We start from the raw sequence: 16,892 nt of genomic DNA on the forward strand, positions 1-16,892 counted from the left end.
ACACAGGAGACAGGCAGGTGGCCAGAGAAAAACTTTGGGGTGGGAAGGATTACTAAAGATCTTCATCAGGGGCCTCCCTGGTGGCGCAAGGGGTTAAGCACTGCTCTGTGAAGCAATCCACAGCCTCTGCAGCATCTGAGGATCTGGTGGGATCTGGTGGATCCACTCATCCCCGGATGAGAGAGTGGGGAGCAAAACAGGCAGATATACTGAAGTGCACTGGTGAGAAGAGCAGCGGGCAAGAGACAGGAGAGGACTGCTGCACCATGTGGGTCAGCTCCTTGGGCAGGGATTGAACTCATACTGCAGTGGCTGCTGATAGCCTGATACTGCTGACTTTAACCTCTGTGCCACTAGGGAGGCCCCTGATCTGACATTTTCTTTTTTTTTTTTTTAATTCTTTTTTTTTACAGATAGATTTATTTGTTTGTTTATTTATTTATTTATTTGTTTATTTATACAAGCACTGGGTACAGCCAGAAGCGCGGGAGGGTGAGAAAATTCACCAGAGCCAGAGTGGGGAGCAGAGCAGGCAGAAGGACCGAAGTACACTGCTAAGGGGAGAAGCGGGCGGCAGGAGAGGTCTGCGCGCCATGTGGGACCCTCCTCTGGTGGCCGGGGAGCAGCCGCGGCGCCGGCCGCAGAGGCTGTGGGCAGCTTCGCAACCCAGCGCTCAACCGCTGCGCCACCGGGGAGGCCCTGATCTGACATTTTCAATATGACCTCAAAGCTGAAAAAGATCAGCAACCTGCATTGGAAGTATGGTGAAGATCTGATAAATACTTCACATCAGCAAATTAATTGCAGTTATAATTACAAAGAAAGAACTAGATCAAATACCAGACACAGTAGAATTTTCTTGAGATGAAATTCACATAACATGCAATTAACCATTTTAAAGTGTACTAATCAGTGACGCTTAGTACACCCACAATGGTGTGCAATCACCACCTCTATCAAGTTCCAAGACATTTCAATACCCCAAAGAAAACCTAGTACCTATTAAGTTATCCCCAAGCCCCATCCTTGTCCCCAGGCTAAGCAACCACCAATCTGCTCTCTGTCTCTATGGATTTACCACTTCTGGACATTTCATGTACATAGAAGCATACTTGGTCTTTCTTGTCTGGCTTCTTTCACTTAACATAATGTTTTTGAATATAACATTGTAGCATAGATCAGCATATAATTCCTGTTTATGGCTGAGTAATATTCCATTGTATGTGTATACCACAATTTGTTTATTCATTCATCCGTTGACTGATCACAGCATAGAATTTGCCCTTTTTTGAGCTTGAACATTACGATTTCTAGTCCCCAGGGTTTAATTCCAATATCACCCCCAGGGGTGTGATAGACCTCCCCATACATGTGCTCAAAAATATAACAATTTTGTAAAAAAGAGATTTAGCTCCATTTTACATATTTGGAATCCGAGGCACAGAAGGATGAAGTGACCAGATCCAAGCGCGATTCCAAATTGGGTTTCCAAATTGGCTTTCCATCCCACTTTACCCCAGCTGAAGTCTCTGGGTGTATGTAACTGAAAAGGAAGTGCCCCCCCCCACAAAAGCAAACTCCTTGGAGAGCATTTCAAAGCAATCTAAGGGAATGCAGTAAACCTTGAATTCTGTTTCCTTCCATAAGTGATGTGAGTACCCCCTGAGAGTGTCTCTTTCCAGGCAGGCGGCCAGCTTGCCAGGCACACAGCTCTCATTGCTTCCCTTTTTGATACCCTCTCATTACTTTTAATTGCATCTGAGTCTCTCTAGCATCTTGTATTTTGATTCCTAATCCAGGACATTTATCTGCCTCCCACTGGTCCAGCACAGCACTTCCTTCTCTCAGAGCTCTCCAGAGAAGTGCCCCCAGAAAATGGAGTTGGTCTCCTATAATGAATTCATTTCTATAATGAACAGTGTAATATCTGAGTCCCGGCATATTTACATAGCAATCTCCATACAAAAGCAACATTACAAAGGAGTGATTTTTTTTTTTTCAAGAGTACCAACCTCAAAGCTCTATTTCCTGTAGTACTAGGAATACTATGGGAATTACCCTGACAAGAAGACAAAAAAAAAAAAAAAGACTTCCAAGGATGCTGGGTTAGAGACAATAGCTACACCAGCCCCATTAATGTTTAAAGTCAATGGAGCATAAAACTGCTTTTCTTTACTAACAGGCAGGCAGCATCTTGGGGTGGGGGGGTGGCAATTACCATTTAACTCTACAGAAATCCATAAGCCTCCCCTAATTTTCATTCCCCTTGAAATTCTCCAGTAAGCATCATCAGAATGAAAATGAGAATCGCTCTCTCTGGAGGGAATGGCTTCCAATCTCATCAGTAAAGTGTGTGAAGAGCCCTCCACGGAGATGGAGAAGGAAGGCTGCTATGGAAAGGACCAGTCACCAAAACCAGCAGAACTGGTTGTGTTGACACACCATGGGGCTCAGGCCTCTGGCTGACTTCAGCAAGGCCTTAAACAATCCCAGGTCAGGGTAGACAGCCGACAGAAGTCTAGGGACCAGACAAGTTCAAGGAAGTAATGCCTTCAGGGTACGTTTTAGTGAAGGGACTACAAGGGGGAAACTTTATCTTTAATATATTAGCTGTTACCCTGGGGGAATCGCTGGCATGGAGCCAGGACTCTGCTAGTAAACCATTGGACCTAATCCCACATTACATTTGTGTAATGCCTGACAAAGCCTGTTCCCATTATCTCATTTGATCCCCAAAACAATCCTCAGAGGGAGGCAGAAGCAGGGATTATTTTTTCCATTTTACAAGTGAAAACACTTGTAAACTGATTTGCCAGGAGCCATACACCCAGGATGGCAGGAAGCTGGCTTGGTCTTTGTACAACCTGTTCAGGGTTCTTTTACTCTACACAACAAGATGATCAAAAGATTCCCAGCCCCACCCAGATCTTACAACCATCAGTTTAACCAGCAACCTGAATTCACCAGGACAGAGTTATGTTTACACTGCCCACACACCTCTGTCCTAATAAAGCAATACAGTTCTGGCCTGCAAGCTGATCTCTGGAGGGAAAAAAAAAATTATCCCTTATAGGCTCTCTGCACCAAAGACCAAAATTAATCCCAGATGGAGGTGAAAAAAATCAAGACGTTAGAAAAATCTAAGAAAAATAAAATTGATTATTTAATAACTTTCTGGAGGTAAGAAGATTAAATTTAGCATTGTGTTAGAAGTCTCAAAGGAAGATTAAAATTTGTTACGTTTTAGTGAAAGAGAAAAAAGACTGTTCTCGTCCAATGAAAAACCTGAAGAAATATTTGCACAATATGAAAGAAAAGGGTTAACTTCTGGTATGTAGAGAATCATGCAAATACATAAGAAAACACTCACAAGGGAAAACATATTAGGAAACAGACAATTCACAGAAAAGGAAGTACAGTGGTTAACATTTAGAAAATTGCCCTAATTCAAATCAGAGATGAAAACTGAACAGAGATGCCAATTTCACCTATGAAACCTGGAAGAAAAAATCTTAATTGTGCTGCTGGGATACTAGTGAAGGTGTAATGAATAACGTATGCTTGCACATTAATGATGAGAAAATAAATTTACCCAACTCTTAGAAAGTAAGGTGGTACATTTATCAGAAAGCTTAAAATAGCCACTCGTGGGACTAGTTCTTAGGAAAGAATCATCACTATGGAGTAAGTTTATACACTCATTTACACAGGCAAAATGAGGTAAACAGCAAATCTCAAAAGAATTGTTTAATAATTTATGCCACACTCACTTGATGGAAACTTACGTAATCATTACAAGTTTCCCAAGTGCACGCAGCACGACTGTCTCCTTGTAAGTGTGGTTGTTCGTATGACATACTTATACTAGAAGTCTGGAAAGGAAAAATGTTTTAAACGTGAACCAGGTACTGAGCATTATATGAACGATTTTTTTTTTTTTTTTACTTTGAAACTTGAAACAAGCAGAAAAATTTATTACTCTTGGGTTGGTTGAGACCATTTATATGAACGATCTTTGCCACAGCTCTGTTTCTATTCGAATCTTTTATTTTTAAATGAACAAAGTACTACGGTGGAGGGTTACTGGAGCTTCGGTGTGGTGGTGTAGCATACATGTAAAGAGGTGAGAACCCGCACCCCTAAATCATACAATGTTATAAACCAACCTTACCTCAATTAAAAAAAAGAGATAATAAATAAAGGAACAAAGTCAACTTTAGCCCCCGCAGAGGCACGTCCTTCCCTCGGGACGTGCCGGGGGCTCGAGAACCCGGCGGAGGGGGCAGGCTCGGAGTAACCCTAACCCCAACCCCACCTCTGGGCGAGCCAGCCCTCCCTGGCAAAGCGCCCCGCCTCGCGATGCCCACCTCCTTTCCCCGCCCCCACCTCCCCGAAGCCGGCCGGCCGCCGGAACCCGCCCCTCCCCCACACGCCGGGTCTCGGGGACTGCGGGTGCGCGGGGCCGGGCCTGGGCGGGCCCCGGCGCTGCTGACACGTGGGGAGGGCGGAAGCGCCGGCGGAGGAGGGGTTGTGTGTGCGATGGGTGTGTTTGAGAGTGGGCGAAACCAACTCGAGCGCCTCGGGGGGGTCTCCATTCCCTTATGCTGCATTCCAGGCCGGGGAAGGACGAAGCTCTCCTCACGCCAGGGACCCGCGCATAGACGAAACTGGTAGAAAACACGAGAAGGATCCAGCGGCAGCCCCGTGCTGTCCACGACCAACCCTGCTCTGGGCGCCTCCTCGCGCGCCCCCCCGTCCCCGCGCGGTGGTAGGTCCCGGCGGCGACGTCACCCATTGTTTACAAATCAACCCGCGCCGGCTGCTCCCGGCTCTGGCGGCGGCTGGCGCGCGGCGCGAGTGCCCGGCGGCTTCGGACTTCCGCGTCCGCCCGGGCGTCGCCTCAGTCCCGCACCCGGCCCCGGCGCGGCCCACCGAGCCCGCGGGCAGCCGAGCCCCAGCGACCCCGCGCAGCCGCGGGCGCCCGGGCGGGGGCCATGCCGTGCCGGCGGGAGGAGGAGGAGGACGCCGGCGAGGATGCGGAGGGGGAGGACGACGAGCGCTTCCTCCTGCTGGAGCGGTCGGTGGCGCTGGGCGGCTCGGCCGAGGTGGACCGGCTGGTGGCCCAGATCGGCGAGACGCTGCAGCTGGACGCGGCGCACGACGGCCCGGCCTCCCCGCGCGCGCCCCCGGGGCCTCCGCTGCGGCCGCCGGCTGCCGTGCGAGTGGACAAGGCCCGACCCCCCGCGCTGCCGCTGCTCCTGCCGCGCGCGCCGGCCGAGGCGGCGGGCCCGGCGCCCCCGGGGGCCCTGCGCTGCGCCCTCGGGGACCGCGGCCGCGTGCGGGGCCGGGCTGCGCCCTATTTCGTGGCGGAGCTCGCCGCGGGCCCCAGCGCTCTGACGGGGCCGTGCCGGCGAGGATGGCTCCGGGGCGCCGTCTCCTCCCGTCGCCTGCAGCAGCGACGATGGCCCCCGACTGGGGCTCGTGCCCGCGACGACGACCCTCACCGGCTCCTGCAGCAGCTCGTGCTCTCGGGAAACCTCATCAAGGAGGCCGTGCGGAGGCTCCAGCGTGCAGTCGCCGCGGTCGCGGCCACGGGCCCCGCCGGCCCCCCTGCGCCCGGGGGCGGCCGCGGCGGACCGGATACCGTTTCCCTGCAACCCTCTGGCACCTTGCTCTGACCCGGGGCCCGAGAGGAGGCCTCCACGCTGATGCATCAATGTCCGGCCGTCACCAAGCCCGAGCCGAAGCCGCCGTCGCCGTCCTGCGAGCGATCGCCTAGACTTCGGGGAAGCGGGTGGGCAGAGACCTCAAGCCGAAGTTACTGGCCCCAGCGAGGCTGTCGGAGAAAACTTGAACTTGGAAAAATGCACTGCACGGGCCAGGACGCTTCCGTGCCGCGTGAGAATTCCCCGGCCAGATCGGGGCCGAGGACCTCAGATAAACTGAGAGAACTATGGCAGCTACTTGCATTGACTTGTACCTGATTAACCCTTGGGGGCATCGTGTGTTTGGATTGCTTAAGGATAGGGCTCCAAGGGGTGGGAATCGCGAGGGCTTTTTAACAGTACTTGAAAACTAATGACACAGACATTTTCTTTATTTTATGGTGGAGGAGCTTAGTGAAAATGGTGCTACAATTGCTGTGCAAAGAAATTTCCTGAGGGGGAAAAAAAGAATGTAAAAGTTTGGTGGTGGGTGGCTAGGCATCAACCCCCTTCTCCCACCTGACTGGTGGGGGTGGGAGATTTGAACTCCAGTTTGAGGGGGGGGGGGCGGTCAAGGGAAGGTAGAGGATTTTTGAAAGTGGTGAGTTGGGGTTGAATGTGTACTTTTAAATGACTTGACCTTGTCACCTGTGGTTCAAGGTCATTGTGTGCTGTACTTGGAAGGCTGTGGAGTTCCTGGGAGAGCTCACTCACCCCCTTGACTTTCTCTCTCGCTCCAGGAAGAGCCCTGTCTGTGCTTTGCTACCTCTTCGAGTCTCCTGAGGACACACAGGCATGTGGGAAGAGTTGTTTTTTATGCTTTCCTCTTTCCAGAAGGCCGTCTTCTCCCGTGAGGCCACTCTTGGCCATGCCATGAGCTTTCTCAGAAACAGTCATAAACAACCTCTGGAGTCTCTTTCCTGTCCTCCCGGATGGCCTTCCTTGTCCCACTCTTTCTGGTGTCTGCAGCAGGGTGGATGAGACTGGTTGTTTTTCTGCTCTTTTCTGGTCGCTGTGGAGCCCTGGGCCGGATCCTCCCCTGGGGCCTCACCCCTCAGTTTCCTCCTGCCACCAGCTCTTCTTTGTGAGTGACTGAAACCTTTTATAAAATGTGACTCTCCGAGAGGAGAAACTGTTGGCTCTACCCTAGTGAAACTTGATGGCGCTTTAAGTAAGCTGCCACCCCCGAACTTTAAGGTAGCCAAATCAATTTAAAAAAATTCAATGGCTTGTACATCCTCCAGATGTAGCTATTGATGTACACTTCGCACCGGAGTGTCTGGAATTGTGGTGGTCCTGATTTATAGGATTTCTTAATTAAAATGTCTGCTGAATAAATTTGATTTTTGTTTTGGAGCATGGCTTGACTTTTTGGTGGAAGGTGGGAGGAAGGAAAACAGGTAATAATAGAGTGTACTTGCTGGGGATGGGGGTCTGGGCAAATGTTTGGGGTCAGCTCAGCACAGAATACCAAGTAGAGTTCCAGTACTTGAGTATTTCTGCACTGATACTCCACAAGTTCAGCAAATTAAGTACAAGTTTTTATAAGCTACTTGATGGGCTTCCCCTCTCTGTGGGATAAGAACTTATTCCAGAAACACGTTCTAGGTTGGAGGTCAGAGGCCAAGCTATTTGCTTTGTCTGGAGGAAAATGGAGGGGTTGTGAGTTTTCATCTGAATTTCATGTATGTGAAGAAAGGGGAGGGCACAAGCTGGTGTTCTCCCTTGAGACACCCAGTCTTGAACGGTGACCTAGGCAAAAGAAAACAGGGTTTGGTTTTTGTTTTTATTTTTTTATTATTTTTTTTAAAGATTTTTTATTTTTATTTATTTATACAAGCACTGGGTATAGTCAGAAGCGAGGGAGGGTGAGAGCATTCACCAGAGCCAGAGCGGGTAGCAGAGCAGGCAGAAGGACCGAAGTACACTGCTGAGGGGAGCAGCGGGCTGCAGGAGAGGTCTGTGCGCCATGTGGGACCCTCCTCCGGTGGCCGGGGAGCAGCCGGGGATCAAACCGGCTCTGCAGAGGCTGCAGGCAGCTTTGCAACCCAGCGCTCAACCGCTGCGCCACTGGGGAGGCCCTGGTTTTTGTTTTTAAAGATTTTTTTAAATGTATTTATGCACACGAGAAGTGGGTTGTAGGCCAGAGGTAGGGAGGAGGGGTGAGAGGATTCGCTGGAGACAGAGTGGGGAGCACAACAGGTGGATCTACTGAAATACACTGCTGAGGGGAGCAGTGGGCAAGACAAGAGAGGCTGTGCCATATATGGGTTAGCTTCCTGGCTGGGATCAAACTCATGCTGCAATGTCTGGCGATAGCTTGATGGAATTGAGACTTTAACCTGTGTGTCACTAGGGAGGCCTAGGGTTTGGTTTTTGGTAGCTGTAAAATGGTTTAGCTTGAGCAGACAAGGGTTAAAATAATTTAAGCGGCCCCTAGATCTCTTGCCCTGAGTTCCGTCTGCCCCAAGCATAGAAATCTTGCTAAGTCCCTTCCAAATTGCTCCCTGGCCCTTTTCAAGGAAGCCTTTATTGGTACACTCCAGTTGCACTAACCAGCTCTCAGGGACCTCTGCTTGGCACCTCTTCCTTGCCTGCCTGCTACTCCTCCGCTCTGGATCTGCAGAAGGAGGCTGGTGATCAGTGACTTGGTTTGACTCAGCCCTGCTGCTCACCAGCTGTGTCCTAGGGAGCAAGTCACTGCTGTGTTTTTCCTTGAAGCAATAGTACTTCATAGGGGAATTGGAGGGTTAAATGAGGACTTGAGGTGTCTAGGACATGTAGTGTTCAAAAATGATTAGCTGCTCATTCTTTGCATCACTACAGCCTGTTCCTCCTCTGGGGGACCCATATTCTCCTAAATGTGCCCCACTTACTCTCCTTAATACTCCAGCCATCCCTTTTTTCCACTTTGAGCATATGCTGTCCCTAACCTTTTCTGCAGCTGTACCCTTTTAAGTACCTTTTCCTGAACTTCCAAAAGGATGTCTCCAAATGGCCCGTGCTTCTGCTCTCATCTTTCTGGGGAATAGCACGCGCATACGCATGCCAGGGACTGTTCTGCGTGCTGTAAATCGCATTTCATATTCTGCCTTTATGTGCCGTGAGGTAGGCACTGTTTCCTCTAGTTTATAAATCAGGACACTAAGGCCCAGGAGATTAAGACATTTGCCTGAAGTCACCTTTTAAATGTTGGAGCTGGGATTTGAAACCAAGTAGGCTGGCCCTAGAATCTGCTGCTTCTGTCAACCTGATCCTCCAGTCATACTGAACGTGATGAGACTTAATACCATTTTATTTTATTTTTTTTTTTAAGAAGTGGGGTACGGGCCAGAGTTGTGGGGGGTGAGAAGATTCACCAGAGAGAGTGGGGAGTGCAACAGGCAGATGTACACTGCTGAGGGGAGCAGCGGGTGAGACAGCAGAGGTCTGCCGCTCCATTTGGCTTGCTCCCCGGCTGGCCAGGGATCGAACTCGCACCACAAAGGCCTCAGACAGCTTCACAGCACAGCGCTCAACCCCCTGTGCCACCAGGGAGGCCTAACCCCATTTTCTTATGATGATTGAAGTTCTCAATAGCATCCTACAAACTCTGACCCACTAAATAATACAATAGCATTCCCATCCACATGTGTGCAGGTTGCTTCTAGGGTGAGGCAGCTTTCATATATCCTGGAAAACCCATAAGTAGGTTTGCAGGAGAGGCCACAATATTATATATGGCTGCTTGCTGCTTTTAGACTCTCAAGTCCTTTTTTTTTTTTTTTTTAATAGAGGCATGTTTTATTTATTTATTTGTTTGTTTTTGTTTTTTATACATGCACTGGGTACAGTCAGAAGCGCGGGAGGGTGAGAGAATTCACCAGAGCCAGAGCGGGGAGCAGAGCAGGCAGAGGGACCGAAGTACACTGCTGAGGGGAGCAGCGGGCGGCAGGAGAGGTCTGCGCGCCATGTGGGACCCTCCTCTGGTGGCCGGGGAGCAGCTGGGGATTGAACCAGCGCCGCAGAGGCGGCTGGCAGCTTCGCAACCCAGCACTCAACCGCTGCGCCACCGGGGAGGCCCGACTCTCAAGTCCTTTTAAGATAAAGGCATAGGACCAAGATGGTGAGGTTTCATCTGGTGCCAACATCCTATGGCTCTGAAATATGGCCAGAATAGCACTAGGGAATGAAATTAGAATGGTGACTACAGGAAAAGAAAATCTACAGGACCTGAAAAGCAAGGGAAAGAGAACTAACAGCTGTGTTATAGGCTGTGCTCTGATAGGCACCTTCTACAACATGTTACTTGGGGAGAGGAATTTTTAGTGATCGAACAGTTTTTAAACTCATGACTCTTAAGTCAATTGTGATGCCTCCAGTTCTAACCCACCCACCCACACCTTCCTTTATGAACCCCAGTTCCTGCTACTGATCCAGCCATTCGCAAAGGCTATAGAGAGCTTCATGCTGGTCTCAGGCCTAGCAAGTGTCTGCATGTCAAGGAAGTGATGTCCATTTCCAAGTTGCTGCTGCTTGGGAAAAGCTAATATTTGACTGAGGAATGATTTGGGCTAGGAGATCCCTATACCCTTGGAGTGAATGGACAGAGTTAAGACAACTCTGCCTTCTGAAGGGGCCAAGGCCTAGGTTTCCCTGATAAATTCTGTAAATCTTGAGCCCTGAAGGACCAGAACAAGGAGGGAACTAGCAAAGAGGAGTATGTGTGTGTACATTCGTTGAGGGATACATGGACTGGTAGTAAGAGTTTCATGTAAGAAATTACAGGGACAGGGCCTCCCCGGTGGCGCAGCGGTTGAGCGCTGGGTTGCGAAGCTGCCCGCAGCCTCTGCAGTGCCAGTTCGATCCCCGGCTGCTCCCCGGCCACCGGAGGAGGGTCCCACAGGGTCCCACGTGGCGCACGGACCTCTCCTGCCGCCCGCTGCTCCCCTCAGCAGTGTACTTCGGTCCTTCTGCCTGCTCTGCTCCCTGCTCTGGCTCTGGTGAATTCTCTCACCCTCCCGCCCTTCTGACTGTACCCAGTGCTTGTATAAATAAATAAATAAAAATAAATCTTTAAAAAAAAAAAAAAGAAATTACAGGGACAGCAGCCTGGTGCTTCACAAATGACTAGGAGCTGGAGAGAGAGCCGGCTGGAGATGATAAAGATTTGGCAGTTACAGCTAAGGGGTGTGTGGAGCCTGGGAGATGCTATCAGTTGGGAAGTAGTGCTAGCTAATGTACGTAGCACTTACCTGTTCCAGGCTCTGTTCTAAGTAATTCGTAAAGACCAGCTCATCAAATTTACGAGGGAGGAAGAAGAATAAACAAAAGCGCAGACAGAAAGTAAGTGTAGAACCAAGAGAAGCCAAGGGCAGCCGATGGGTGAACTGTAAGGCATGGTGGAATATATGTGTGTGTGTCTACATTTGTGTGCTCACAACACACAGCTGAACTGAAGTTATTTCTGTGTGTCTCCTCCATGGTCAGCCAGGGTATATGGAATCCAATGTTGCTCAGTGACTTTCATTGTCTTCTTTGAACCCTGAAGTTGTTCAACTTCCCTTGATCAGCACCAGTAAGTAGCGTGTTTTGAACATCTGCTCTGTGAGTTTGTCCCTTCCTTAATCAGCTGGGGAAAAAAAGGACTATTTATGGTGCATCTGGAGAAAGGTGATTATGACTCCCAGTATCTGGGGAAGGCTTTCAGGGAAATCATTTTTAACTCATATTAGACTGGATTCCAATTTAGACGGTAGAAACGAAATAGGCAAAAGGCAGGGCAAAGGTAACAAGATGATAACCTGCTTGTGATTATTTTATTTTTAACTAGCTTAGATCAGATCAATAAGTCAAACAAACTGCCTGAACAGCCTATCAATTGGGGGTTGTGAATTTTACTTCTTATGAGTCAGTTCATTGATAGGAGGGACAGTTAATAAACTCCTTGGCATCTGATTTAGTTTTCATTCTAAAGTGTAAGAGGGCCTCCATGGTGGCGCAACGGGTTGAACCCAGACTGCCTTGGTGGAAATGCTGCGGACTGTGAAACTGTCCGCAGCCTCTGCAGCGCGGGTTCAATTCCCGGCTGGCCAGGGAGATTCCCATATGACGTGGCAGACCTCTGCTGTCTTGCCCGCTGCCCCCCTCAGCAGTGTACTTCAGTATATCTGCCTGTTCTGTTCCCCACTCTGTCTCTGGTGAATCCTTCCACCCTCCTGCTCCTCTGGCCTGTACCCCAGTTCTTATATAAAAATAAATAAATCTTAAAAAAAAAGTGTAAGATAAAGAGAAGAAGGACTCATTCATATTAAAAAACAACAAAACTGCCTGGGCATCCAGGCATGAAATGTTATACAAAGTGGTTTCAAGGGCCTTCCTGGTGGCGCAAGGGGTTAAGTCTCAGCACTATCAAGGTATACTCAGCCACTGTGGCATGAGTTCCATCCCCAGCCAGGGAGGTGACCCACAGGGCACTGTAGACCTCTCCTGTCTGGCCTGCTGCTCCCCACACTGTCTCTGGTGAATCGTCTCACACCACCCCCACCACCCCCGCACCTCTGGCCTATACCCCAGTTCTTGCATGCATAATAAATAAAAATAAATTTTAAAAAACAACAATAACAACAAAGTGGTTTCAAGAGCCAATGTCAGACCCGTGGCCTCACCGTGGTAGGTCACTTTGTGGGAATTTACCTCAACAATCCCCCTGAGCCTCGCTAGGACTGGGCACCCAGCCTTTCCCTCCTTAGAGAGCCTTGTCCTCTATAGCATCTTTCTTCAGTCTTGCCCTTTGCTTATCTGCATGTGCAGTGGGTCTCACCTGGTTGAGTAAATCTTTCCCTGGTCATTCCCATCTTCCAATTGCTAGGCAGTACAATTCTTCATCTGTGCCCCAGATACCCCGCTCAGCTTCCACAAGTCTGTTGAAATCACCCATTTGTTTGCTGTGCAAATATTTACTAAATGCCAATACCCAGGGGGTGTCACTAAATGCAGTTATATTTCAGGCAGTGGCCTAAGCGTTTTTTTACCATCATTAGGTCAATGAATCATCACAACCTGATGAAGCAGGGACTTTATTTTTATCACACTTAGAGGATGGGGAATGTGGGGTCAGGAAGGTAAAACCCAAGGTTATTGGAAATCACTTTAAAAAAAGCCAGCATTTCCACGAAGGCAGTCTGGTTCTAGAGTCCGCATTTTAAACCTGGTACTGTGTTGAGGCCTGCAGGTTTTCTCTTGGAAAAATGTCTCTTCTTGTCTTTCCTTCTATTCCCACCCAGCCCCTTATCACCTAGTGACTGGATGCTGTAACTGCCATTCAACTGATCTGGCTGACCATAAAGTTCCCCCTCGACCTCAGCCCAATCCCGACACTGAGTTGCCTGATAATCTGCCTAAAACATCCTCTTCATACATATGGCCATCACAGAATAATCCTCTGCCATCACAGAATAATCTCTTTAGGGAAAAAAATACATTCCCATATGAACCCCTGAGATAATCCTGTAATAACAGTAAATAAAACGAAGAGAAAGAACAAAGTGAACTTGAAGATAAGCTCCTGTGAAGAAATTGCACAATTTTCTCAGTACAAATTATAGACAGGAGGGGACAGGGCAGGCATGCAGAGGTTCAGCTGAGCAGACTTTGGATCGGAACGGGCTGGGTTTGCTGACAGAAACAGGGGAGTTAAGAGTAGTAGTTCTAGGGGCCTCCCTGGTGGCTCAAGGGGATAAGCACCACACTATGAAGCAATCTGGAGCCTCTGCAGCATGAGTTCGATCCCTGGCCAGCCAGAGAGCAACCCACATGGCGAGGCAGACCCTTCCTGACTTGCCTGCTGCGCCCCTCGGCAGTGTACTTCAGTCAACCTGACTGTTCTATTCCCCACTCTGTCTCTGGTGAATCCTCTCACCCTCTGTTTCTCTGGCCTGTACCCCAGCTCTTGTATGCATAAATAAATAAATCTTTAAAGAAAATATGAAAAAAAAAACAGCTCGAAGAAGTCATTAAGAGGCAGGATTGTCCACAAAAAGACTTAGAACAGTGGTCTTAAATGCAATAGTTTCCAGGAATGATGTTTTATTATTGGAGTGTAGTATCTTCTAGCTGCTCATTTAATCTTCACATGATCCTTCAAGGCAAACTCTATTCTTATGCCCATTTTGCAGATGAGTTGAGATTACTGAGGTTAAAGACCTCCCAAATCCACGGCTAGCAATGGAGGGCTGCCTGCAGAGCCCAGGCTTTTATCTATTATGCCTTCTGGGAAACAGTTATGGGTGGGAGGGTTACTTTTTCTCCCTTCAGTTATGGATGGAAAGAAAACCAAGAGGCAGCCCCGCATGGTGCCCAGGAGAGTGTTTACCCCTTTGCCTGAACCCGTTTTCAGTGTTCAATAGGCGCGCACCTTGCAGTGGAAACTCCCTGGGCTTCCATCACTAAATGAGGTGGTAGCACTCGACTGCTGAAGGCTGAGCTCTCCTGGGGCTGACATTCTGTGATTACTGAGCATTAGTGGAAGAGGGGGGAGCTAATTGAGTGAGTTGGTAATTTGGTTGCCAGGGTAACTCTTTCCTGATTGGAAGGAAGGGATCACAGGGTTGGACACAGACTTTGCTCGATAGGAAAGTCTGTCTGATCTTCGCTCCATGTTTCTGCTTCTGAGCTGGAAAAGGAAAGAGGGGGAAAAAAGGGTAAAAATTGAATCCAAATATTGTAGCATTTATACCTAATTTAGAATGAAATCTTGGGGTGGCTGACTGGGGTTCTCTATGAAATGTGGCATTCTTTTCTCCAAACCCCATGTTATTTGCCAATTTCTACATTTTATTTTTCCGTCTTTCTAATGAAATGACTCTGGTCTTTTATCTCGCCCAGGCCATTTTCTGTGGCCAGCTGCTTTTGTAGATTGTTAAAACATTTTGAGAACCATGTACCTGCCTTTTCTGAGCTCAGCCCAGGGAGCCAGGGAGGTTTTCTGGGTCCCAGTGGCAGGGCCACCACATCAAACAACTGCAGGGTGTCATTCACATTGTATATGTGGAGTTGTGCAGTGAACAGTATACAACTACGTGTGATGGCTATCCAGCTATTGGAAAGAAGCCTGAACAGGAAACCTGGGGACTGTTAGGTCTTTGACTTCACAAATGACTTTGGTGCATCAATCTATCCTGGTCCCTTCCTGGATATAAGATGGTTAAATAACTGCAAAGAAAATTGTTTAAACCTTGACTTATGCCAAAAAAGGACCTGGGAGTGACTAGTAAGGCTTCGAAGGATTTTTTAAAAGATGGATGACTGATTGAGTTATAGTGCATTCGTTTTCCCATCTTCCCTTTTTTTTTTTTTAAAGATTTATTTATTTATTTATACAAGCACTGGGTACAGTCAGAAGGGCGGGAGGGTGAGAGATTCACCAGAGCCAGAGCGGAGAGCAGAGCGGGCAGAAGGACCGAGGTACACTGCTGAGGGGAGCAGCGGGCGGCAGAAGAGGTCTGCGTGCCATGTGGGACCCTCATGTGGGACCCTCCTCCGGTGGCCAGCAGCAGCTGGGGATCGAACCAGCACTGTAGAGGCTGCAGGCAGCTTTGCAACCCAGCGCTCAACCGCTGCGCCACCGGGGAGGCCCCCATCTTCCTTTTTTAAGAAGGGGGTTGCACTGTGTGACTCTATAATTGAGTTCTCTTAAACCAATCATCCTTATTACAAGAAGTGAGCAAGGTTGGTGCAGTAGCATTGAATCAGTGAGCTGGGCTGTGGAGTGCACCTAACCCTTTGACTGCCAAGAAATCCCACTCCAAGCAGTCTCAGAGCTCCTCCAGCACGAGGGCAAGTCAGTACCTGACTACTTTCCCCTGCTACTCTGCACCCAGATGTGGTAGCCCTTAGTGTTGTTGGAGGTTCCCTTCCTCAATTTGTGTAAGAGCTTTCATAACATCCTTCCCTTGCTGAGCAGCAAGAGACTGGGCTGCCCACAACCCTTTCTGGGCAGGTTGTGGGAAATGCTGGTTTGTTATGTTCCGAAGGTACTTTTCTCAAGAGACCATTAGGGTTCGAATGTGCATTTGTGAGAAAATGGGGAGACACAGTCAAACTGCTATTGGGTTAAAAAGGGGGTCAGGGGCCTCCCTGGTGGCACAAAGGGTTAAGTCTCAGCATTATGAAGCAATCTGCAGCCACAGCAGCAGTTCATTCCCCTCCAGGGAGCTAACCCACAGGGTGCAGCAGACCTCACCTGTCTCCCCTCAGCAGTGTATTTCAGTCAGTCTGCCTGTTCTGCTCCCCAGCCTGTCTCTGGTGCATCCTCTCAACTCCCTGCACCTCTGACCTCCACCCCAGCGCTTATATGCATAAATAAATGTTTAAAAAAAGCGGAGGGTAGGTCAGAGAATCAGGACTCTAAATCAATCCAGAACACTTCTGGAATCACTGTATGCCCTAGTTTCATGACAAATCAAGGACCCAGTTTTTCAGCTACTTGGGGATAGTCCTGGGAAGGAAGGGGCAGGGACTACATGTTGTTCATCTTCAGTACATGCCAGTCACCAGAAACACTTTTTCTGATCTCATTTCTCATCTGTTGTACAAGATGAGGAAACTGAAGCCCACAGAGGTTGAGCAACTTGTCCAAGGTCCCCACTTACTAAGTGGACTTGAACCCTGGAATACCCTGTCACCAGCCTGGTTCCTTCCTGGAGGGACTAGACTGGAGTAACGCACAACTGGAAGGAGAGAGACGGGCTGCTTCCTCACAGTTTAGGGAAGAGAATAATTCCTTAATCCACTCCCAGCTAACCTTCCCACAGGAGGCTTGCCTCTTCAGTAGCTAATCAACAGCTGCCCCAGTCTTAGGGCTACCTTGTGAAACAAGTCCACATAATGACCAAAGCAGGAGAATAAACAGTGTTAAATCCCCGTCTGCAGTGACTGACTAATCTTATGTCCTTTGCTAATACAGGCAGAGGCTGTGCTTCATAAAACAGCTCCATCACGGACTAGTAATCCAAAAGGTTCTAAGGTTTTGGTGAATGGGATTGGTCCAAAACCTGACCTCACTTTCATCTAATTTCATGCCAGCACCAATACACACCCAGGCGAGCAGACCCTGTCTAACTAGTGAGCTGCTCAGACACAAAGGCACTCTAATTACCATCTGCAAGCCAGGCTGACAAGGATTTCAAGTGTTTTCATGTTCATGGA

General features: G+C 48.8%; 1 protein-coding gene across 1 annotated transcript; it reads left to right on the forward strand.

The window, feature by feature from the left end:
* Positions 1 to 4,994: 4,994 nt before the first annotated feature.
* FRAT2 (FRAT regulator of WNT signaling pathway 2) lies at positions 4,995 to 5,678 on the forward strand (the record flags this gene model as incomplete). Its single annotated transcript, XM_084245352.1, has 1 exon — positions 4,995 to 5,678. The coding sequence occupies one exon, from the start codon at positions 4,995 to 4,997 to the stop codon at positions 5,676 to 5,678; it is 684 nt and encodes a 227-aa protein (XP_084101478.1).
* Positions 5,679 to 16,892: the final 11,214 nt, after the last annotated feature.

The sequence above is a fragment of the Talpa europaea genome (genome assembly GCF_964194135.1).
Source record: "Talpa europaea genome assembly, chromosome: 10".
Classification (NCBI taxonomy): Eukaryota; Metazoa; Chordata; class Mammalia; order Eulipotyphla; family Talpidae; genus Talpa; species Talpa europaea.